Source organism: Odocoileus virginianus, unplaced genomic scaffold (genome assembly GCF_023699985.2).
Source record: "Odocoileus virginianus isolate 20LAN1187 ecotype Illinois unplaced genomic scaffold, Ovbor_1.2 Unplaced_Scaffold_4, whole genome shotgun sequence".
NCBI lineage: Eukaryota > Metazoa > Chordata > Mammalia > Artiodactyla > Cervidae > Odocoileus > Odocoileus virginianus.
This window is the reverse complement of record NW_027224266.1, coordinates 4,319,258-4,344,270: the sequence shown is the minus strand read 5'-3', so window position 1 is coordinate 4,344,270 and position 25,013 is coordinate 4,319,258. Positions and strand designations below refer to the sequence as shown.

At 44.8% G+C, this 25,013-nt stretch overlaps 1 protein-coding gene across 1 annotated transcript in view; it reads left to right on the top strand.

Annotated features, from left to right (window-relative positions):
- Positions 1–13,482, top strand: part of PCYT1B (phosphate cytidylyltransferase 1B, choline) — a 37,111-nt gene extending 23,629 nt beyond the window's left edge. The window contains exon 4 of the mRNA XM_070462382.1: positions 9,676–13,482. Within this exon, the coding sequence (XP_070318483.1) occupies positions 9,676–9,888 (213 nt within the window). The 3' untranslated portion in view covers positions 9,889–13,482. The remainder of the gene's footprint in view (positions 1–9,675) is intronic.
- Positions 13,483–25,013: the final 11,531 nt, after the last annotated feature.

Sequence of the window (25,013 nt, the reverse complement as noted above, 5' to 3'; positions counted from 1 at the left end):
AAAGGAGTAAAGATCTAAATGTAAGACCAGAAACTATAAAATCTAGAGGAAAACATAGGCAAAACACACTCTGACATAAATCACAGCAGGATCCTTTATGACCCACCTCCCAGAGTAATGGAAATAAAAGCAAAAATAAACAAATGGGACCTAATGAAACTTAAAAGTGTTTGCACAATGAAGGAAACTATAAGCAAGATGAAAAAGACAGCCTTCAGAATGGGAGAAAATAATAGCAAATGAAGCAACTGACAAAGAATTAATCTCAAAAATATACAAGCAGCTCATGCAGCTCAATACCAGAAAAATAAATGACCCAATCAAAAAATGGGCCAAAGAACTAAACAGACATTTCTCCAAAGAAGACATACAGATGGCTAACAAACACATGAAAAGATGCTCAACATCACTCATTATCAGAGAAATACAAATCAAAACCACAGTGAGGTACCATCTCACACCGGTCAGAATGGCTGCTATCAAAAAGTCTACAAACAATAAATGCTGGAGAGGGTGTGGAGAAAAGGGAACCCTCTTACACTGTTGGTGGGAATGCAAACTAGTACAGCCACTATGGAGAACAGTGTGGAGATTCCACTGGTATTTCTATTGTGTCTGTACTTCTGGAGTAAATGACCAGTATTATCAGCAAAGTTAATAAAGAGGGTTCTATGGAAGACTTTGTTTTAAAAAATTGATGTATAGTTGATTTACAATATTGTGTTGATTTCTGCAGTACAGGAAAGTAATTCAGTTATATATACACACACACATTTTTATACTTTTTCATTATGGTTTATCTTAGGATAAGGAGTATTGTTCTCTGTGCTATATACAGTAGAATATGTTTATCCATTTTATGCATAAAAGCTTACATCAGCTAACCCCAACCTCCCACTCTATCCCTCCCTCAACCCCCTCCCTGCTTGGAAACCATTGATCTGTTCTCTGTGTCTGTGATTCTGTTTCTGTTTCATAGATAGCTTCATTTGTGTCATATTTTAGATTCCACACATAAGTGATATCATATGGTATTTGTCTTTCTGACTTCACTTAGTATGATAATTGCTAAATCCATTCATGTCTCTGAAAATGGTGTTATTTCATTTTTGTTTATGGCTGAGTAGTATTTTATTGTGTATATATATACCATACCTTCTTTATCCATTCTTATTTTGATGGACATTTACATTGTTTCCATGTCTTGGCTATTGTGAATAGTGCTGCTATGAACATAGGGTGCATATCTTTTTGAATTATAGTTTTGTCTGGATATATGCCCAGGAGTGGGATTGCTGGATCATATATGGTAATTCTATTTTTAGTTTTCTGAGGAACCTCCATACTGTTTTCCACAGTGGCTGCACCAACTTACATTCCCACCAACAGTGTAGGAGGGTTCCCTTTTCTCCACACCTCTCCAGTGTTTGTTATTTGTAGACTTTTTAATGATGGCCATTCTGACTGGTGGGAAGTACTACCTTATTTTAGTTTTGATTTGCATTTATTTAATTATTAGTGATTGCCTCTTGACCATCTGCATGTCCTTTATGGAGAAATGTCTATTTAAGTCTTCTTCCCATTTTTGTTTTATTGTTGTTGTTGTTGTTTTTCATTTATTTTTATTAGTTGGAGGCTAACTACTTTACAATATTGTAGTAGTCTTTGTCATACATTGACATGAATCAGTCATGGATTTACATGTGCTTCCCCATCCCCATCCCCCCTCCCACCTCCCTCTCCACCCGATCCCTCTGGGTCTTCCCAGTGCACCAGGCCCGAGCACTTTTCTCATACATCCAGCCTGGGCTGGTGATCTGTTTCACCCTAGATAATATACATGTTTTGATGCTGTTCTCTCTCTGGCTTACTTCACTCTGTATAATGGGCTCCAGTTTCATCCATCTCATTAGAACTGATTCAAATGAATTCTTTTTAATGGCTGGTGCCCACCAGCAGACGAATGGATAAGGAAGCTGTGGTACATATACACCATGGAATATTACTCAGCCAGAAAGATAAAGACCATTAGAGTATACTAACGCATATGTATGGAATTTAGAAAGATGGTAATGATAACCCTATATGCAAAACAGAAAAAGAGACACAGATGTACAGAACAGACTTTTGGACTCTGCGGGAGAAGGCGAGGGTGGGATGTTTCGAGAGAAACATTTGTCAAGTCATTTACTGCCTCACCAGATATTAAGAACTTCTTAAAAAGGAAAACGTTGTAGGAGAGGAAACAGAAAATTACCGTCATGTGGACAGGACTACAAATGGGATTATTTTCTTGGGAGAAAACTTTATAAATGAAAACCTCTTAATACAGCAAAAGACTGAATATAAATACCATTTCTCTTTGAAAATGCTATGCCATGGTCTTCATTATTTGTTATAGTTCTAAAGTGCTTTTCTTCCCAGGAAGCTTATTATAAACTGTCTCCTGACCAGATTCAATTCAGCTCCTTTGCAGGGGAACCACCCTTCAAAATGCACCAGAAACAACAGATCAGAGAGTTTGCAAATCAAGACCCAGACTTGTTTTGCACGGATATTGCATTGTATGAAGTGTGACCCTACAGTTTATCATTAAGGATTCAAATCATTTCATCCCCTTAGGCAGAATATTCAGTTATGAGTTAGAGTCAAACTATAGTAGACAAGTTGTAGATTCTTTGAAAGTGGGCTTCTAATGGAAATGCTGACAATCCATTAACAGCAGGAGGGCTAATGGCTGCCTCTAAAAATATACCTAAAGATTACAGTAATAAAAACACATATTTTAAAGTGCCTGCTCAAATTTCAAGGATTTTTTTTTTCTGTCGCTCTTAATAATAGGCCACCCTATCCTTTTGAGCTTAATCTAAGTTAATGCTGTTGTACTACAGCATTTTTTTTCTGTCTGATTTTGAGGGGTTTGGATGTCATTTGACAGAATTATCAATGCCTTTAATGGAAGGTGAATAATTGGTGTATTTGTAGCATTTTGGAATTTTAAATCTGGAAAGGATCTCAGTGATCAGCAAGGCATCTCTGTTGGTGTCTGCTGGAGGAGATCTGAGCTCCTTAAAAGTTTATGAGCTAGAACTTAAAAAGGGAAAATAACTGCTGGGGAATTGTTGTGCCTGAGGTCTTTCTCGCGAGACCCACTCTGGTCTTACCCCAGGAAGACTGCAGAGGAATCAAAAGGGCTTGATTACTGAGAATTTCATCATGACAGAGATGTGGGGAGAGGCCAGCACTGTGATCTTGGCAAACCAACTTCCTACCTGCAGAGCCCAAGCAGGAGCCCCAGCCAGCCTCTGTACTTCATCTGCAGAGTCAGGTCATTGGTGCCATCTGACTTGGGAACTCAGTGGCCCAAGTCGGTCCAGTGTGGGTCTTCAAACAAAATCTTTGGGCCCTGAAGCCTGGTCTGTCCTCACTCATGACGAGGAGCTGAGTTCTAGCCCCCAGTCACTGCTGGGTGAAGCTCCCAGCCCCACCCAACCGGAAAGCCTGACCAGAAGACCTGGGAAGCTGCGCAGCCCAGCAGTACCTGAGCGGAGCCCGGCAGACAGCTGACAGACTGCATAGCAGAGCCGCTGGCACTGCTGAGCCAGGGAACTGAGGGTGCAGATCAGCTTAAATAAGGACCGCAAAGACCAAGGCCTCTCCAGCCTTCAGGCTGATTCTCCCACCATGCCTGGGAAGGGAAGCTAATTCACAGCCCCACCGACTGCTGAGTGTAGTACCAGTCCTGAGCACCTAGTAATCCTGACCAGAAAACCCAGCAAACTGTGGAGCCCAATCTACAGCCTCACTTGGGGAGGAGGTAAAAGATCTGTGCACTGAAGACTACAAGACACTGATGAAAGAAATCCAAGAAGACACCAATAAATGGAAAGATAGCTCACGTTAATAGATTGAAAGAATTGTTAAAATGTCTGTAGTACCCAAAGCCATCTATAGATTCAATGCAATTCCGATCAAGGTTCCAATGGCATTTTTTTTCACAGAAATATAAAAAAAAAGTCCTAAAATGTATATGAAATCACAAAAGACACCACCCAGACAGCCAAAGCAATCTTGAGAAAGAAAAACTGGGAGGGCATCATATTTCTTGCTTTCAAGCTGTACTGTAAAGCTATACTAATCAAAATAGTATGGTAGTGGCATAGAAACAGACACATAGGCCAACAAAACAGAATTGAGAGCCCAGAAGTAAACCCATGCAAGGGAGCCAAAAATACTTAATAGAGAAAAGACAATTATCTTCAATAAACGGTGCTGGAAAATCAGATAGTCACAGGTAAAAGAATGAAAGTAGACCTCTATCTTATAGCTCCACAAAAATTAACTTGAAATAGATGAAAGATTTTAATGTAAGATCATAATCCATAAAATTCCCAGTAGAAAATATCAGAGAAAAACTCCTTGACATGAGTCTTAGCAATGATTTTCGGGTTGGACACATAAAACACAAGCAACAAAATAAATGAGACTACATCAAACTAAAAAGCTTCTGCATGGCTAAAGAAACCATCTACAAATTTAAAAGACAGCCTACAGAAAGGGAAAAAAGTTTGCAAACCATATATCTGATAAGGTGTTAACATCTAAAATATATAAAGAACTCATACAATTGAGTAGCGAAAAACCAAGTAATCCAGTTTAAATATGGGCAAAGGACCTGAATAAATATTTTTCCAAAAAAGATATACAAATGGTGAACAAGTACATGAAAACATGTTCAACATCACTAAATCAATAGGGAAATGCAAGTTGAAACCACAAAGAGAGATTACCTCATGCCTGTTAGACTTGTTGTTCAGTCCCTAAGTTGTGTCCAACTCTTTGCAACCCCATGGACTGCAGCACACCAGGCTTCCTTGTCCTTCACCATCTCCCAGAGTTTGCTCAAACTCATGTCCATTGAGTCAGTGATGCTAGTGGTTGGCATTAAAAAGACAAAAAGTAACAAATGCTCTGAAGTATGTAGAGAAAAGGGATCCCTTGTGCACTGTTGGTGGGAATGTCAACTGGTATAGCCACTATGGAAACATTATGAAGGTTCCTCAAAAAATTCAAAATATGATCCAAAAATTCCACTTGTGGGAATACAGTTGACCCTTGAACAACATGGGTCCACTTACACTTGGATTGCTTTTTCAGTATTAAATACAAAAGTACTACATGATCCACAGTTGGTTGAATCCACAAATGTAGAACCACAGATACAGAGGGCCAACTATAATGTTATACATGGATTTTTTTTTTACTTCACAGAGGGTCAGCACCCCTACCCCCTCATACTGTTCAGGAGTCAGCTGTTTTGATCCCCAGCCCAGGTTGGATGCATGAGACAAGTGCTCAGACCTGGTGCACTGGGAAGAGCCAAAGGGATCGGGTCGAGAGGGAGGTGGGAGGGGGGACCGGGATGGGGAATACATGTAACTCCATGGCTAATTCATGTCAATGTATGACAAAAACCACTACAATATTGTAAAGTAATTAGCCTCCAACTAATAAAAATAAATGAAAAAAAAAGAGTCAGCTGTTTTATCTGAAGGAAATGAAAACTCAGGTTCATAGCAGCAATATTTACAATAGCCAAGACATGGAAACAGCCTAAGTGTCCATTGATGGATGAATGGAAAAGATGTGGTGTGTGTCTGTATATAGTATAATGGATTATTACTCATCCATAGAAAAGAAATCCTGCCATTTGTGGTAACATGGATGGACCTTGAGGGCATTACGCCAAATGAAATAAGTCAGAGAATGACAAATACTGTATGATCTCATTGACTGATTTGTGTTTACCAGAGGTAGGGAGTATGGGGAGGGGAAATTACAGAAAAGGGGTCAAAAGGTACAGAGTTCCAATTATGAGGTAAGTACTGGGAATGTAATGTACAACATGATCACCATAGTTAACAGTGCTGTGTGCTACATATGCAGGTTCTGAGAGTACATCCTAAGAGTTCATCACATGGAAAAAAATTTGTATCCATGAGATGATGGATGTTAACTAACCTTACTGTAGCAATCATTTCACAATTTAAGTGAAATTACTATGTTGTACACCTTAAATGTATATAGTGCTGTATGTCCATTATATCTCAAAACTGGAAAAAGTTTTAAAAGGTTGGGAAGGTGAAAAATATTTTTAGCAATCCAGTATAGAAAAAAAGGTTTCTCACATCAGTCACTTTGCATTTGTTTATTAGTAATGCCAAACATTTTTTATAGTTCATTTATAAGTCTTTTGTGAATTACCTATATGTGCCAAATGCTCATTATTTTCTTTTGGGTTGTAAAGTCTGTTTATATACCAAGCTGCTTAGTTTGTATTTAAATGTTGCAAAAGTTTTTCCCTTTTCTTCATTTGCCTTCTCCATGTCCATCACCAACTCCCAGAGTTTACCCAAAATCATGTCCATTGAGTCAGTGATGCCATCCAGCCATCTCACCCTCTGTCATCCCCTTTTCCTCCTGCTTTCAATCTTTCCCAGCATCAGAGTCTTTTCAAATGAGTCAGTTCTTCGCATGAGGTGGCCAAAGTATTGGAGTTTCAGCTTCAACATCAGTCCTTCCAATGAACACTCAGGACTGATCTCCTTTAGGATGGACTGGTTGGATCTCCTTGCAGTCCAAGGGACTCTCAAAAGTCTTCTCCAACACCACAGTTCAAAAGCATCAATTCTTCGGCACTCAGCTTTTATAGTCCAACTCTCACATTCATACATGACTACTGGAAAAACCATAGCCTTGACTAGATGGACCTTTGTTGGCAAAGTAATGTCTCTGCTTTTTAATATGCTGTCTAGGTTGGTCATAACTTTCCTTCCAAAGAGTGTCTTTTAATTTCATGGCTGCAGTCACCATCTGCAGTGATTTTGGAGCCCCCCCAAAATAAAGTCTGCCACTGTTTCCCCATCTATTTGCCATGAAGTGATGGGACCAGATGCCATGATCTTAGTTTTCTGAATGTTGAGCTTTAAGCCAACTTTTTCACTCTCTTCTTTCACTTTCATCAAGAGGCTCTTTAGTTCTTCTTCGCTTTCTGCCATAAGGGTGGTGTCATCTGCATATCTGAGGTTATTGATATTTCTCCCAGCAATCTTGATTCCAGCCTGTGCTTCATCCAGCCCAGCGTTTCTCATGATGTACTCTGCATATAAGTTAAATAAGCAGGGTAATATATACAGCCTTGACATACTTCTTTTCCTATTTGGAACCAGTCTGTTGTTCCATGTCCAGTTCTAACTGTTGCTTCCTGACCTGCATACAGATTTCTCAGGAGGCAGGTCAGGTGGTCTGGTATTCCCATCTCTTTCAGAATTTTCCAGTTTATTGTGATCCACACAGTCAAAGGTTTTGGCATAGTCAATAAAGCAGAAATAGATGTATAGAAGTTTTCAATTTTTATATAGCCAAACACTGATCTTTTTTTTTTAATGGTTTCTTTCTTTGCTTTTATGCTCCCACACCCAAAGGTATTTCTACATCATGAATCTTACCATGCCCCTCTATTGATTACAATCTTCCAGGGGCTCTTCTGGAGAAATCCTGGTGCTCTAGCTTCAACTACTGTTACCCTATAGGCACTGGGAGGTCCAGTCGAGCCAAGCAGTTATGCTTAGCACTGCCTACTTAGCACCCTCTGCTTGGAAAGCCAGTCCCAGGGACTCAACGCCCCTTTCCACCCCTTCTTCCCCATGGCACTGAAGCCCCAGTTTGGATATGACCACCAAATTATCCTTTTTTTCCCCTTCTTGTAACAGCACCTGTCCCCAAGGTCTCAGTAGTAGTTTGTAAAATGAAAAACTCAAATGATAAGCAAAGTCTAAGAGGGCTAACAGGAGAATTGGCTCTCAGGGCCAGTTTAGAGCAGAGGATTAGAGCAAGCAGCTGGGGGCTGAGGCTCTACACGGAGCAGTGATGACAAACTAGAGCACAGAGCCAGGCAGCCTGGGGAGGACGCTCCGGCATGGGGAACAGAGTGCTCGAGGGATGAGGCAGGAGGGCAGATGGGCAGGGGCTCAGTGCCAGGACTAGGTTCCCCAGAGGCTAGAGGACAGTGTTGCAGAAGAGCTTGGCTCTGAAAGCATTAGGCAACAGTCACCGGCGGTCCCAAACTGGGAAAGCCATCTCATCACCCTGACCTCCTCCAGCCCCATGGTCTCCTACACCAGCCAGTGGTATCAGCTGTCTTGTTTCATGGGCCAGAAACTAGACATGTGATTCTGCTTCCTCCCACACCCCACATCCCATCTGTCACAAGTCCTGTTGGCTCCAGTTTCAAAATGGAGCCAGACCATATACCCGGCTTCTCTGGTGGCTCAGTCAGTCAAGAATCTGCCTGAAATGCAGAAGACAGGGTTTGATCCCTGGGTCGGGGAGATCCCCTGGAGAAGGGAATGGCAACCCACTTCAGTATTCTTGCTGGGAAATCCCATGGACAGAGGAGTCTGGCAGGCTGCAGTCCATGGGGTTGCAAAGAATCAGACACAAGCGAGCGACTAAACCACCACCACTCATGATTCCATTTAGATGACATTCTGCAAAAGGCAAAACTCTAGGGACAGAAAACACTTCTGTGGCCCAAGCCTGGGGTGTGGGGGGTGACTACAAATGATCTCAGTAACTCGATGGTAGTGGTAGTCACAAAACTGAAGGCATTTATCAAAACTCTCAGAACTGTGCATTAAGAAGCTTAACTGGAAATTATTAAGTAAACCTTAAAAAAATAAATAAATAATAAAAAATTTTAAAAAAGAAATTATTAAGTAAACCTTAATAAAACAAGAGGAAAAAAAATCATACCATAATTCTAGCCATTTCTCACCATGCTCATGGCTGTCATCCTAGTCCAGGGTGCCATCATCCTCTTGGGTTCTTATTGAGGGCTCGTCACTGTCCCCTGCTGTTGCCTTCTCTTCACTGTCATTTGTTCCCAGCACAGCAGCCATAGGGGTCCCCTTTCAACCGTAAGTCTGTGTTTTTCTTTTGCTCAGAACTCCAGAGCTAAAGGAACTCTCCAGAGCCTTCTCTACTCCTCAAAGGCCAAGTTTACACCGGGCCACACCCGCACGTGCCCCTACTCACCCTCCTGGCTTGTCCCGGGACATGTATCATGTGCTCCCTTCTCGGGGTTCTGTCTGGAACGTGCTTCTCCCTGATTTCCATCCCCCTGGTCCCCTCCCCATCACCTCTTTCAGGCCTCTGCTCAACTCACAGTTGCTGCCCATCCATCTCCCCGGGCCTACCCCAATCTGCTAACCTCTTTTGCTTTTTCTCCTAGATCATAGTTTCATCTGACATACTCATTTTTTGTTTCCTGTGTGATTCTTCCCTCCTTCCCATGAGAAGAGGGGTTTTTGCTGTATTTCCCACAGCCCTTCTACCCGGCACATCACAGACAGCAGTCAGATTGGGAGAAGGGGAACAGGTGGTGAGAAGGGGTGACTTCCAAGAACCAGCCATGATAATAATCGGATGTGGCAGCATCTTCCTGCCCCGCAATCTCACTCAGCACCGCCCACCCCTGCCCCAGCCCCGAGACAGTCTGGGGACACAGGCTGTGGTACTAGCCTGTGTTTGTGTGTGCTCCCATCCTTCCTGCCTGGTTTGTTTCCCTGCTCTGCACATGGCTCCTTTAACACATGCCTTCTCTCCCTTCTCTAGAAGCAGATGTTCCAGGAGAGGAGCAGCCGGATGCTGCACGCCTTGTCCCCGAAGCAGAGCCCTGTGAGCAGCCCCACCAGGAGCCGGTCCCCTTCCCGCTCCCCGTCGCCCACCTTCTCGTGGCTCCCGCACAAACCCTCACCCCCCTCCTCACCTAAAGCCGCCTCAGCCTCCATGAGCAGCATGAGTGAGGGGGATGAGGATGAGAAGTAAAGTCTGCTGGCTGACAACCAGAGCCCCCGCCACACGAGAGCCCCCACCACATGGGGCAGGGGGGGTGCAGGGCGGGGGCATGGGGGATGCCCTGGGGCAGGGGGGAGGGCAACAGTCGCTGGCGCTGCAGCTCAGCCCATGACATAGCTCCCCTCGGGACCAGCTCCCCCTCAGTCTCCACTTTGCCCCAAACCCAGGCTCTGCATGGAGGTTTCCAGGCGGGCAACCTATACAGACCTTCTTAGCATCATCTAGAACCACCCTTCTTTAACCTTGCTAAGGAAAGAGGCAGAGCACCCCTGGGAGACTCGCACTGAGTGGGGTGTCTTCTGCTTTGGTCCTTACTTCCACCCCCACCAGGTATATCACCCATGGAAGCAGCTGTACCCGAAGTCTGCTCCTTTCAGCTCCTAAGGGCTGTGCACGTTGCCTCCTACCGCCCAAGCGCTGCCAGAATAAAGTTATTTCCAGTAGAGGTGGCACAGTGCTTCTGAAATAGTCGAGCTACAGACAAACGCCAGCCTTCTCAGTTTAGCCACTGAGACCAGAGGTTGCAACGCATCAGTCCTTTGCAGTTCTAGGAACGTGGCGTCTAGACCAAGCCTTGCTTTAGGCCAGATATATCCCAGGTCACCTAGTGTGAACCTCAACTTCTCATGCCAAGGACAGTTCTTTCCAGGAGAATGCCCCCTAAGGCCTAGTGTCTTCTCCTGGCTGTACTCTTTCATCATTGGTTTGACTTCCTTGTTCTCTATAAATTACCTTAGACTGTGGGAAATGCAAGAGAACATCCTATAGACATATACACACAAGGAGCTGCTCTGCTTTGGCTCTGAGTTTAGCAGATGGTTGCTGTTTCCTGAAGCTTCTCCTTCAAGGATGCTGTCATGGAATGGCTTTTCCCATTTCTGACCAGTGAATAGTTCTGCAGACCTCAAGCAGCAGTTTGATGTCCCAAGCCACAAAGTATACCAATAGGGGGTGCTACCTGCACATATCTGTTCTATGTATGCTTCCAAGATGCCATCCAGGGTGTGTACCATATGCAACAAGTCAGTGGTGGCAGCATTTTATACTGTCCCCCTCTCCAGCTCCCACCCTAATACCCCACTGAAATCCTCAGTCTTCAGAACTACCTGGTTCCCTTGGAACTTGGGCACCTGGTCAAAAGCTCATCCTGCATTCCTGCAGAAATGTCTTGTCCCAGCCAAGAAATCGGCGGGTGGTGCTCATGGCCTCCCATCATCGTTGCAGGTGGAGGAAGGCTCTGAGAGTTTCACTGAGCACAGTGAGAGCCTCAGCCTCTGAACAGGCCAGGCAGTCCTGTAATTACTCCCAGCCTTAGGCTTCAAGTGGGTTGAAGACGCTAAGCCTTCCCACCGAGGTGTCTGATGTTGCTATCTGCTAAGCACAGGTAGACGCGAGCAGGTAGAGGCGAGGGGTGGGAGCAGACGCCTGGGTAGAAGCGGCATCGTCTGGCTGTGCCATTGGAGCCAGGGGCCCAGAACAGTGACACGGGCAGAGCCCAGCATCCCTCAGGACAGGAACACTCCCTTTCAGAGGCCTTGGGGATTAGCCCTCTGGGAGATACATGGGGCAACCAAGGAAGGAAGGTGGCGTGTCTTTCCCCTTGCACTGGGGTTGAACTACCTCCCTGCCCACCTGGAGATGGTAGGGTTTGTTGGGAAGCAGAGCCACGAGCTCAGCTGGCTTGGGCACTCCCTTGTTCCTGGCAGTTTTTCCAGAACTCTTGTCGAGCATTCATGTGGGACAGAGAGCTGGTGGGAAGATGGCATGTGAGAAGAAAATTTCTTGCTGCCATCAAGGCCCAGAGGATGGCCCCGTGCTTCCACTGTGCCGTGTGATCTCTCTCCCACTGTGTTCCCCCGGCACACTGGCCGCGTATGCCCCCGTCTCCCAAGCACTGACAGGAGGCAGCGGCCAGCTGCACAAGGCAGTGGGAACAAGGGAAGAGAAAAGGAGAACGAGGTGCCTGGAGGAAGGAGAGAAGCTTCAAGAAAATCTGCATGCTTGACTCATGTGAGGGCCTCCCTCTGTAGGAGAAACTCTTGGGAATGCCTTTTCTGGTTCTAGGCTCTGGCCCAGAGCAGATAAACCCATGTTTACCTGATTCGTGCTCCGTAGCAAACAGCTTGGCATTCACGTACCAGGCGGCCTCTGACTTTGCAGGCCTTACACACCACACTGACGCGTGCCACCGCCATGACTCATTCAGCGCCAGGGACAGGCCATCAAACCCACAAGCGGGCTCCAAGTCTCACCCCAGGCCCACTTCTGAGCGTTAACAATACCTCCCCTCCCACGGCTGCAAGATTAATGAGAAGGGATGGGGGAGTCTGCAACCCAATCTTTGTTGCATCCTGGCCACCAGCTTCTCCCTGCCCCTCCTCCCCTGCCTGGGAGGAGATGCGGTGGCTGGCAGGCCACAGTCATGGCCCCAAGGGAGTCAAGGCTGGCATGGGAGCAGTACCAAGTGTGACTCAAGCTCAACAGGTAAGCAGAAATGCCAGAAAGCAAGGAAATGTTCTTTTTCCCTAGATAGGGAAGGAAGCTTCAGACTGAGGGCTGAAGGACAGCAATTTAGGTTGTGGAAGAAGGCAGGATAGGTGAAGAAGGGCAAGCATGGGAGCGCAGTGCCTGTCCGCTCCCTTACAGGGGTCGCTCACTCCCTAACAGGTGAAGAAGGCAGGCTTCCTTTCACTGACAGCCAAGGTTAGTGGGTACCCATGCAGGTTGTGGGTTCCCCCTGCCCAGCTTTCCCATTTCAGCCCTTCTCCATCAGCTGTCACATCTTCCTCCTGGGGACCCCAAAATCCAATGTTCACCAGCTAAAAACCCAGGGCAGTTGTAATGTCAGAGTCACACTGAATGGCCCGTTTCTGGCAAGCCAGCTCCCATGGGCCAGGACTTGGCAAAGGCGAAGGAAACCAACCTTAAGAGGAGTGATCCCGAGACCCAAGTCCGCCTTCTGACCTGCTCTGCGGGGAAGACACACAGCTGCAGGACGGCCTGAGGTTGGAGTTGCTGAGAGGCCATCCTTGGCGGGAGGGACGGGAAGAGCGTGGATTCCTCCTCTCCATCTTGGGACTTATGAGCCAGGCACGCCCCGGGGAGAGAGACGCAAGATGGCAATATAGACTCAGCTGAATCCGATGAGCCCGAAGGGAACAGAGATGTCCCTGTTCCCCAGGCATCCGGTCAGCACTAGTCTTGGCCATCAGATTTTTCTTCTTTTAACAAAAGAGCTCATGAGGCATTCTGCAACTTCTACTTCTCTCTAGACTTGAGTTTTTTTGTTGTGTCACTGCGATGTGTCCCGGGACAAAGCCATAAGAAGAGCATACATACTTCAGACTATGCTGTACATAAAAGACAAGACGACGACTCGTCTGGGTTAAAGCACGACCTTACACCCAAGCGTTTGCTCTGGTGCTGAATCATGCGAACTTCTGGAATCAGCCCCCACCCCCTCCCACCCCTGCACCTCCCTCTCCGCGCTCCAAACCCACTCCTGCTTCCCAACAGGACATGGCATTCTCAACTTGTTTATAAATAAAGGGATGCAGAATTGCACTTTTTGCTTATTGTGTTTTTTAAAAGTGTGCTGCTGTGTATTCCTACTTACGAGCTCTGGTGCAATATGGAAAAGCAGAGGCATAGCCACGGTCCTGCCTCCGCCCAGCTGAACCCAGCCCTGAACTATAGGGTTGTTGCCGGGCAGCACGGGCCAAGCCTGGAGCTGCCAGCCAGTTCATGCCTGACAAGGAAACAGCCTAGAGGTCCATTAACAGATGAGTAGATAAAGAAGATATGGTGTATATACACAATGGAATAGTACTCAGCCATAAAAAAGAACAAAATAATGCCATTTTCAGCAACATGGACACAACTAGACTGTCATACTAAGTAAATCAGAAAGACAAATACCATATGATATCACTTGTATATGTGGAATCTAAAATATGGCACAAATAAACCTATCTACAAAACAGACTCATGGACACAGAGAAGAGGCTTGTGGTTGCCAAAGAGAGGGGGTGTGTGGGAGGGATGGATTGGGATTTTGGGGTTAGTAGATGGATAAACAAGGTCCTACTGTACAGCACAGGGAACTATATCCAATCTCCTGGGATAAACCATAATGGAAAAGAATATTAAAAAAGAATATATATGTGTGTATAACTGAGTCACTTTGTTATACAGCAGAGATTAGCACAATATTGTAAACCAATGATCATTCAATAAGAAAATAGCTGGTTAGGATCACTTACCTGGAGGGGAGGTCATGCCAGGGGCCCAGCCAGGACCCTGAGTTGTAGGCTTCACTGCCAACTTGCTTTCTGACCTCTGTCAAAGCCCTTCACTTTTCTGACCTCAGTGTCTGCTTTTGTAAAATGAGGGGATTGGAGGAAATGGTTTCTGAGGTCTCCTTTGCCCATAGAAGTCTCTGAATTCAGGAGGCAGGCTCCATGGTCCCTAAACTTCTCCAGCTATGATGCTGTCACTGAGGTGCCATGACAAAGGGCTCACCCCTCGCTAGGAGACTGGGGAGCTGGCCTGGGGCCTCCACACTCAACCGCATAGGGGGCCACTTTCACACTGCAGCCTCTGTAGTTTCTTGGGTTCTACCCACCATTCTTACCTTGTCACCTACAGCTTTTCACCTGGGCCTGAACACTGGAGTGTGGCCATTTTGACCACTTTTCCATCTTTGGGGCAAAGCTTCTTTCATGGGCTGCTAGCAGAAAGATGGGACTAGAGGTACTAAATCAGGATTCTAAAGCTCAACAAATTAAGGCAGACTGTTGTTCTCAGCATTGTGGTGGTGCCCTCCACTAGTGGAATTTAGGAGCTTCTATTAACCTCAGTGGGCTTCCCTGATGGTTCAGTAGTAAAGAATCCACCTACCAATGCAGGAAATGCAGGTTCAATCCCTGGGTCAGGAAGATCCCCTGGAGAAGGAAATGGCAACTCACTCCAGTATTCTTGCCTGGAGAATCCCATGGACAGAGAAGCCTGGTGGGCTACAGTTCATGGGGTTGCAAAGAGTCAGACACTACTGAGAGACTAAACAATTAACTCCATTGGCATGGTCTAGCTCTTTGAAAAAACAACAGTTCTAACATTAGCCTAGACTTTAGAAGAAATAGAACCAGGCCTGCAGGCAGCAAGGGAATTCATTTAAAAACAGGATACCTATCCTTCATAGACCACAGTACCTGACTTTTCCCACACAGATCAAACATGTCCTTGACAGGCTGGATTTACAGTAACTCGACTCTGACATTGCTCTCCCTCTCCAGCCCACACACATGGAACCACCAAAGACCTTTCTCTTTTTGTCCTTTGGACAAAGTGCTGAGGAAGCTGATCTCCAGTTCTTAGTCCTCAGCCAGTCCTCATCCTCCAGTGTCTGGCTATCCTCCCAGTCTGGCCCCCAGCCCTCCAGGACGTCACCTCCCACCCTCCTCACACACCTGCCTCTTCCCTTCCTTTCTTCCCTCCCACCACAAATACACACATCTTTTTCCAGTTAGCTGATTTTATTGTATTCAACGTCCATATACCATGATGGTCTCAGATGTGTCTCTTTGTCTTTGACCATTTCTTCATTGCCGCTTCCAAAGACACAGCTTGTTCTAGTGCTCTGGTCCAGGCTCTGCATTTATTGTCTGCGCAGGAAGTTACTTTGAATGGTCGGATTTTCCACTGCTTCTTATTCCTGCTCAGCACGTGCTTGTATGATTTGTTTTTCAGTTTGTGGTAACAGATGAATATAGTAGGCCTTATGCTTCTGTTAGATATTCTTGGATAAGAGGGGGATGGATGAGATTTTTTTCTTGACTTCTTTTGAGGGGTCCTTTCTACTCTTATGTTTTCCTGCACCTGAAAAGGCATCAGGCCGAGTTAGCAGGACCTTGGTTTGGGAGAGGAGGGTGGGAATGTTATAGGAAAGGGGGCCTCATGGGTAGAGACGGGACTTGAGGCAGGCATTTGTGCCTGGCAAGGGTAGGATAGGAGTCTTGGGGAGATCTGTGGGGAGGAGAGGAACATGGGTAGGGTCATCTGACCTTGGTTCTGTCTCTGGTCTTCAACTGACGAGAAGTCCATTGTTCCCTATTCTTTTTGATTCTTGGAACTAGCTGTTTGTGTTTGTGTTTTCTCCATTTATGTTAACCTTTTTTGGTATACAGATCTCATCAGCCATAGTTAAGCCCCTCACAGTGTATCCCAGGGCTCCCCTAGCCAATAGTAGCCTTGCACCTCACAAAGCCCCATTCCTGACACCTCTGGGGGTGCAGTGGGGGGAGGACAAGATGCTGTGGTTGGGGAAAAAAAGGGTTACTTCCTCAGTACCCCTAAAAATCCATGCCTACGTTACTTGCTACCCCTCCTCATTTCCTCATCTTCAATTATGGTGGGTTTCATGGCAGGGAGAGAGTGTTTTCTCCAAGATGTTCTCCACAGCCACTCCCATTGAGTGGTTCATTCTGTTCTCTGCCATCTTTTACTATAACCTACAATTGTGGATGTCTTACCTAAAATCCCTCCAACATAATGTGGCCTTATTTAATTCTCTGGGGATATGTGAATCATTCCACTTTCCTCCAGCAAATTTCCCTCTTGTGCCTGTTTTTGTATGGCCCGTGAACGAAGAAAGTTTTTGTTGTTCTTGTTTGTTTCTACATCTTTATTTAAAAATACTTATTTGGCTGCACTGGATCTTAGTTGCAGCACTCGGGATCTTTAGTTGTGGCATGTGGGCAAATGGCATAACAAAACTCATATTTAAAAGTAATTAGCTTCCAATTAAAATAAATAAATATTTAAAAAAGGACTCAAGTAAAAGCCTGAAAATAAAGAACCAGTAAAATCTGAATATATCATTAAGAGCATAAATATCAGCAGGTGTTAATGGATCTTTATGTTAGACCCTTTACTGCCATAATTTATCAGTTTAGTTCAGTTGCTCAGTCGTGTCCGACTCTTTGAGACCCCATGGACTGCAGTACGCCAGGCCTCCCTGTCCATCACCAACTCCCGGAGCTTGCTCAAAGTCATGTCCATCGAGTTGGTGATGCCATCCAACCATCTCATCCTCTGTTGTCCCCTTCTCCTCCTGCCTTCAATCTTTCCCAGCATCAGGGTCTTTTCCAAGAGTCAGTTCTTCGAATCAGGTGGCCAAAGTATTGGAGTTTCAGCTTCAGCATCAGTCCTTCCAATGAATATTCAGGACTGATTTCCTTTAGGACGGACTGGTTTGTGTCTCCTTGCAGTCCAAGGGACTCTCAAGAGTCTTCTCCAACACCACAGTTCAAAAGCATCAATTATTTGGCACTCAGCTTTCTTTATGGTTCAACTCTCACATCCACACATGACTACTGGAAAAACCATAGCTTTGACTAGATGGACTTTGTTGGCAAAGTAATGTCTCTGCTTTTTAATATGCTGTCTAGATTGGTCATAGCTTTTCTTCCAAGGAGCAAGTGTCTTTTAATTTCATGGCTGCAGTCACCATCTGCAGTGATTTTGGAGCCCAAGAAAATAAAGTCTGTCACTGTTTCCATTGTTTCCCCATCTATTTGCCATGAAGTGATGGGACCAGATGTCATGATCTTCGTTTTTTGAATGTTGAGTTTTAAGCCAGCTTTTTCACTCTCCTCTTTCACTTTCATCAAGAGGCTCTTTAGTTCCTCTTCACTTTCTGCCATAAGGGTGGTGTCATCTGCGTATCTGAGGTTATTGATATTTCTCCCAGCAATCTTGATTCCAGCTTGTGCTTCATCCAGCCTGGCATTTCACATGATGTACTCTACATATAAGTTAAATAAGCAGGGTGACAATATACAGCCTTTCCCGATTTGGAACCAGTCTGTTGTTCCATGTCCAGTTCTAACTGTTGCTTCTTCACCTGCATACAGATTTCTCAGGAGACAGGTCAGGTGGTCTGGTATTCCCATCTCTTGAAGAATTTTCCAGTTTGTTGTGATCTACACAGTCAAAGGCTTTAGCATAATCAATAAAGCAGAAGTAGATGTTTTTCTGGAATTCTCTTGCTTTTTCAATGATCCAGCAGATGTTGACAATTTGATCTCTGGTTCCTCTGCCTTTTCTAAATCCAGCTTGAACATCTGGAATTTCACAGTTCATGTACTGTTGAAGCCTGGCTTGGAGAATTTTGAGCATTACTTTGCTAGCATGTGAGATGAGTGCAACTGTGTGGTAGTTTGAACATTCTTTGGCACTGCCTTTCTTTGGGATTGGAATGAAAACTGACCTTTTCTAGTCCTGTGGCCACTGCTAAGGTTTTCCAAATTTGCCAGCCTATTGAGTGCAGCACTTTCACAGCATTTAACAGAGTGCCTGAAGAATTATGGACAGAGGTGCCATAACTTATATTCTAGAAAAAAAATACCATATTGGTTGGATGTCAGCTGCAGTTGACCAGATGTGGGAAATTTAAGAAATGTTCAAAGTAGGGTTGACTTGTTTCCTGTGAGCAATTTTTACTCTCCTTACCTTCATAATCTTTCTTGCAAGGCAGGGAAAGGCATTAATCTGGAAGGTTACTGTACTCTCTTCATAGAAGCAGAGTTCTGATGGAGGGAACAGATACTTGATATGTAACCTTCTATTTTAAAAGAATGAATCCATACTTGAAAGAGGGGATACTTTACCTTTTCCACAGGGACCTTTTCAACTTCTTAGACTTGCAAATAAACTTGTCACTCTAGAATTTCCAAGTTCAAAGAAAATCTGTCATCTTCTGCTATACACATACATCGATGTGACTCATTAGGAGGACATGATTCATTACATAACTTGAGGTGATAACCAGGCTTTGATAATCCTGTTCCACTGGACAGATGTTGACAAGATGCCATTCACTGGCCTGACCATATCAGTACATTGACACAACTGAGTCATTTTTTCCCCCATGTTTTCCCCATATCTGGTACCCAGGGATTAAGGATGGAGGAACGAAGTTGAAGAGGAGTGTGTGTTAGTTTCCTATTGCTGTAACAACTTCAATGGCCTAAAACAACACAGGGGTATTATTTTACAGTTCTGGAGGTCAGAGGTCCAAAGTGTGTCTTCCTGGACTAAAATAAAGTGTTCGCAGGGCTGCATTCCTATCTAGAAGCTCTAGGGGAGAATTCATTTTCCTTGCCTTTTCTAGCCTGCATTCCTTGGCTTTTGGCCCCCTTCCATCCTCAAAGCCAGCAATGACCAGGCCGGTCCTTCTCACATCATATCACTCTGACACTCCTTCTGTCTCTCCCCTCTACAAAGAGCCCTTATGATTATACTGGCCCACTTGGATTATCCAGGACACACTCCCTATTTTAAGGTCACCAGCAACTTTAATTCATTCTTGCTAGAAAACAGAACACACTCCCAGGTTCTGAGAATTGGGATGTGAACTATTGAATGCTTCTGCATCCATCACTGTTGTTGAAATCATTAACATGTTTGTGTGAGCACTAGCAAATTCTGTTTGGACAAGAATGCCAGAAAACAATAAGAGTAGCATTAGCTTTGGAGAAAGCAATGGCACCCCACTCCAGTACTCTTGCCTAGAAAATCCCATGGATGAAGGAGCCTGGTAGGCTGCAGTCCATGGGGTCCCTAAGAGTCAGACACGACTGAGTGACTTCACTTTCATGCACTGGAGAAGGAAATGGCAACCCAGTCCAGTGTTCTTGCCTGGAGAATCCCAGGGACAGGGGAGCCTGGTGGGCTGCCGTCTATGGGGTCGCAGAGTCGGACACAACCAAAGTGACTTAGCAGCAGCAGCAGCATTAGCTTAGTTTCTTGCACAGCAAAGCTGCTCAGTTGCCCCAAATCCAAACTGACGAGGCCTTTTCTCTCTTTTTAAGTATTTTCAATTACCTGTTAAATAGAACATCCATGACCCTAGGCCTGCTCTGTGCCAGGGAAACAGGATTTGCTGCTGCCAGAATTTTAGCTATTCTCAGAGGCTGGTCTGTGGTTGGCGCCTGATCAGTGGATTTCAATCTTGTCACACCTTAGAATCTCTTACGGAATTCAAAAGACTTTCCAGACACCATCTGATGAATCCAAAATGGTGCACAGGACTTAGAGATTCTGATGTGGTCAGGTTGAGACCCTCTGGCCTGTAGTTAATACTTCACCTCAAGGAACAAAGTGAGTCTCTGAGATAACTGGATTCCAAGAGGTTTAAGATCAATGCCTGTTGTAGCAAAGATGAGAAGGGATGCACCAACCAGCTGTTATAGGAAGAAGTCTAAGATATCCTTCTGTTATTTTTTTTTAATCCAAAGAGAGACAATTATGTTGATGAAAGTATCATCAGTAGGCAGGGGGCAACGGATTCATTTTAAGACCTACATTTAGAAAGGACAAGGGCACCATCAAGCACCCAGCCCAATGACTGGTGAAAAAGGGTACTCAATGCTAATTTTAAAAACTCAACAGTGAGTAATGGCTGCATATAGCTACACTGTCCAATATGGTCACCACGAACCCCAAGTGGCTATTAAAATTTAAACAAATACCAATTAAAAAAATCAGTTCCTCAGTTCAACTACCCACATTTCAAGTGTACAGGTGGCAAGTAGTGGCCATATTGGACAGCAAAGATAGAGAACACTCTCAACCTCACAGAGTTCTAGTGGTGGGCAGGGGTCTATAGCAACCCTTCCCAGAGGCAACCCCTCCTACATGATGCCTTATGATTTATTCATGTCATCAAAGAGTACATCTCTGTGTTGTTGTGACGTGAACATCTGAAAATACCAGCAGATAATCATTTGTTAACATTCACTGTTGGAAAGAATTTTGAAATGAAGGACAAGTAAGTAAAAATGGACACTACAGTACAATGCTCTGCAGCAGCTTCATGAACCACAGACTCTCGAGTGGGTGGTCTCTTTGTGAGTTTTAAACCATACTTACCTCCTGAATTCAAAACAGGGCAGGAGTGGCTGCTAGAAAAATGCTCTTCCCCAGTTGTGAATGATGTCTTAGCACAGTGTCTGACTGTAGGTAAAATACAGATGGACAATTTAAAAATTCTAACTAAACTACTGTCACTTCCAAGAGTCAGTGGTTTGGGCAAGACACAGCACAGCATGAAAGCAGGTGATCAGGAAGTGCTTCCCATTTTAGGTTTTAAAGAGAGCCCTATAACATCAGACCTGGCAAGAACCTTAGAACCAGGCAGTCCAACTCCCTAACACATGAAGAAACTAAAGCACAGTTAACAGCTGGCTGGTAGTGGAACCAAGGCAAACAGACTGATTTCCTGACATGAACACTCCCTAAGAATCATTCAAACCCAAGTTTCTCACCTTAAACTTTCCAGAAGTTTTGGTTTTGAGTGATGAATGCACAAGACAGCAGTTATATGGCTCTCAAATTTTAAAAAGACACCCGTTCACCAGTGAATGTGTAGTAAAATAGTGACACATTGGTAAAGTGCATGGACTCTGTCTCTTAGTTATTCAGTAAGTACCTAATTTCAGCCAAGTGCCCTTGGAGGCTCTGGGTTCTCTGGTGTCAATGCTGTATCAGCTGCTCAGAAGAGACCATGGAACCCACAGCTCTTTCATTGAAAATTTCAGGTTTTCTATCTTCTGTATATTCTGTATGGCAAAAGTTTCCAACTTACCTTTTAAAAAGAATTCCCCTGGGGCATCTGTTAAAACCAATATTTCAAGGCCTCCACCCCAGAGAATCTGGATCAGTAGAGCTGACCAGAGCCCAGGAATCTGCATTTAACCAGCATCTCAGGTAATTCTAGTATAGGTGGTCCATGGCCAGTCAAGCCCAATTTCGTCAGGACAGTCCTGGTTTACACCTGTTGACATGGCTTTTATAGCATAATCAGTAACCGTGCTTTCTCACAGTCAAGTGTCCTGGCTTGTGAAGGAGTCCTTGGGCCTAGAAAAGAAAACAACAGTCTCAAAGGCCCTTGCTGAATCATCTAACTTCGGGGAAAACAAAACCGAACTTTAAGTCCCGCCCTGATGCTCCAGGCCGGTTGCATCTACCTGGGACTTATCACCCCTGCCCAGAAACCTCCCACCCCCTACATCTGCCTGGGACTTATCACCCCTGCCCAGGGACTTATCACCCCCTGCCCAAAACCTCCCACCCCCTGTTCAACTACAAATGCCATCTCAACTAAAGATTACCCAAAACGTCCCGCCTGACTCACTTCCACAAGTGAAGTCGCTCAGTCATGTCCGACTCTTTGCGACCCCATGGACTATAGCCTACCAGGCTTCTCTGTCCATGGGATTTTCCAGGTAAGAATACTGGAGTGGGTTGCCATTTCCTTCTCCAAACCTCCCTTTAAATATGAAGCCTCCCTGATCCCTCTCACTGCTCAGCCTGGTCGTTAGGCTGACTGTCGCCCCTCCTTGCCTGAATAAAGGTAACCTACCTCTGTTGAGGTCGTCTCTCCTTTTCTGCCTCAGCCCGAACTATACCTTACAGCTTGGCCAGTATATTATATTGGTCCCTTTCCTCCAATCCTTGGATAGTATGAAAAATACTGCTATAACTGATGGTATTTTTCATAACATAAGATTTACTGTTAAAACTGTTAAGCAGTTTCTTTGCCAACAGCATGCCCCCCGCAAACCGTCCCACCCTCCGCCCCCCACCGCCACAAAGGTCAGTTCCATGATCCCTGCCACAGAGAATCCGAAGGACCTGTTTTTCTTTTGAGTGATGGTAAGAATTTTAAAAAGGCCTCTTGTCCATTCCCAGCAACTTGCCAAGCCGCTTGGTGCTGTTCACGTACTGAGTGCCTGACACTGAAAGAGCAGAAGGTGGTGCTTACCGGGGGGAGCGATGAGACTTCAGACAAGAGCTCAGGAAAGGACCACACTGACGCCCAGGGAAACACAACTACCACTTTATTGTTCAATGACTGTGTACAGGACTGCCCACGTGCTCCAGGACTCATCTGGCTTTGAGACACACCACAGATGGCTCTCCGACTGATGGGGGACATTATCTGAGCCACACACTTCCCCAGTCATGTTTTTCCAACCATCAGAAACACAAAACCTCAAACCAAAGTCATTCTTCACTCATGACAGTGTGCACCAGCCAGGCCACAGAATAGCACAGAACACAAGGGGCCAGGCTTCCCTCTACAAACCATGAGGCAGCTTGTGAACCCTGGAAACACATGTACATTTCACTGCAACTAAACTGACCTCTGCTCAAAGCCAAGCAGGTCAGATTTGGACTTAGGGGCACAAACATGGTAATGAATTTTCATTTTATATATACATTACTCTTCTCTTGTTAAATCAGCTCACGTTCCCAGTTTAGACATTCTTCATGAGTTAAGCAGTGATGATTTAAAAAAAAAATCAGCCAAGTGACTTTACATTTCAATGAAACATTAAATTTGTTCACAAGAGTATATTCTACTTCACATTGACTTTTCTTTTTCGGTTCAAGCACTTCGTAAGTATTCACAACTTGTGTTCTAAATCTGGGAAATATTGACATTACAAGCACTCATGTACTTTCTAAGGATGTGAATTTAGAGCAACAGATGGCATGATGAGTATATAAACCTGAAGCAGCAATCACAACCTCAAATGATTTTAACACCAAGGAACGCTGCAGAGATTGGGGTCAGCCAGGATGCTGACGTGGTAGGGTTCACTCTCCTAAAACCTGTGTTATATTGTCCAGTACTGACTTGAGCACAGCCTAGGTGTTTCAGCAGAGTGGAGCATTTGATTCCAGTCAGTGCAGCTCGGTGAGAGGACAGAATAACAATAGTGAACCTAACAGAAACAAAGGAAGAGGCAACTGAACTGGATTCCTCCAACCCTGAATACAGCCAACTTGCATTTTTAAAGTGCTTAAACCTTTATACCTTCTAGGTAAACCTTGCCTTGGCTGTTTACTCAGAGCCAAGATATATTTAGTTTGGGCTTCCCTTGTAGCTCAGTGGGTAAAGAATCTGCCTGCAGTGCAGGAAACCTGGGTTTGATCCCTGGGTCGGGAAGATCCCCTGGAGAAGGAAATGGCAACCCACTCCAGTACTGTTGCCTGGAGAATCTCATGGACAGAAGAACCTGGTGGGCTGCAGTCCATGGGGTCGCAAAGAGTCAGGCATGACTGGGCAACTAACACTAACACACTTAGTCTAAAAAAGAATCTTAAGCACATGCACAACTTATTGGTCAAATTCACATGCCAGCACGAACAGGAATTTAAAAGAGCAAGGCATCCAAGGACTTGACATATGCTTTCCCCAAGTTACAAAGGCAGGTAGAGAAAAAGGGAGCAGATACAGGATCATGGCCAGCATCTCCTATTTTAGGTTTTATGCTGGTTGTGATGGCCGTTGGCACACACCAGGCCGAGAAGCCTACCTAGCCTGGTCCCTCGGCAGCAGCAGGTGGTCCCCAGTGTTTTCAGATCCCTACAAGCTTCAGTTGTAATGACTCTAAAACATTTGTCCTAATTTAAACATGGCAGACTCTTTGCGACCCCATGGACTGTAGCCTACCAGGTTCCTCTGTCCATAGAATTTTCCAGGCAAGAATACTGGAGTGGGTTGCCATTTCCTTCTCCAGGGGATCTTCCTGACCCAGGTCTCCTCATTGTAGGCAGACGCTTTACCGTCTGAGCCACCAGGAAGTCCTAGGTAAAGGAAGTTTTAGGTAAAGGCACAGGCCAATTCTTAATGTAAATATGCCTTTAAAAATACTGACTGAGGTTTCTCATGGATATAAAACCTCAAATGGCAAAAGAAAATGGAATTTAGAAGCGCTGCCATGATGCATTCTAAGCAGCAGTGTAACATTTTATACCCACTCTGCCTGTTTTTGCCAACCCTTCATCACTGCTCTTGTACATCAAGCATGGCTAACGGCAAGTGTCTGTGACTTCCGACCATGGCGTGTATGAAGAGCCAAAACAGAAGTGAATGTTAAAGAGTCTTGTCATTTTTTCTCAAAAAGAATCTCAAGGTAAGACTATTTTAAAACATTAAGTAGTTCTGTTATTAATAAGCATTCCACTCTGAATGTGCCATTTTCAACCAATTTGGAAGGCAGAGATAAACTGAAGAGCCATTA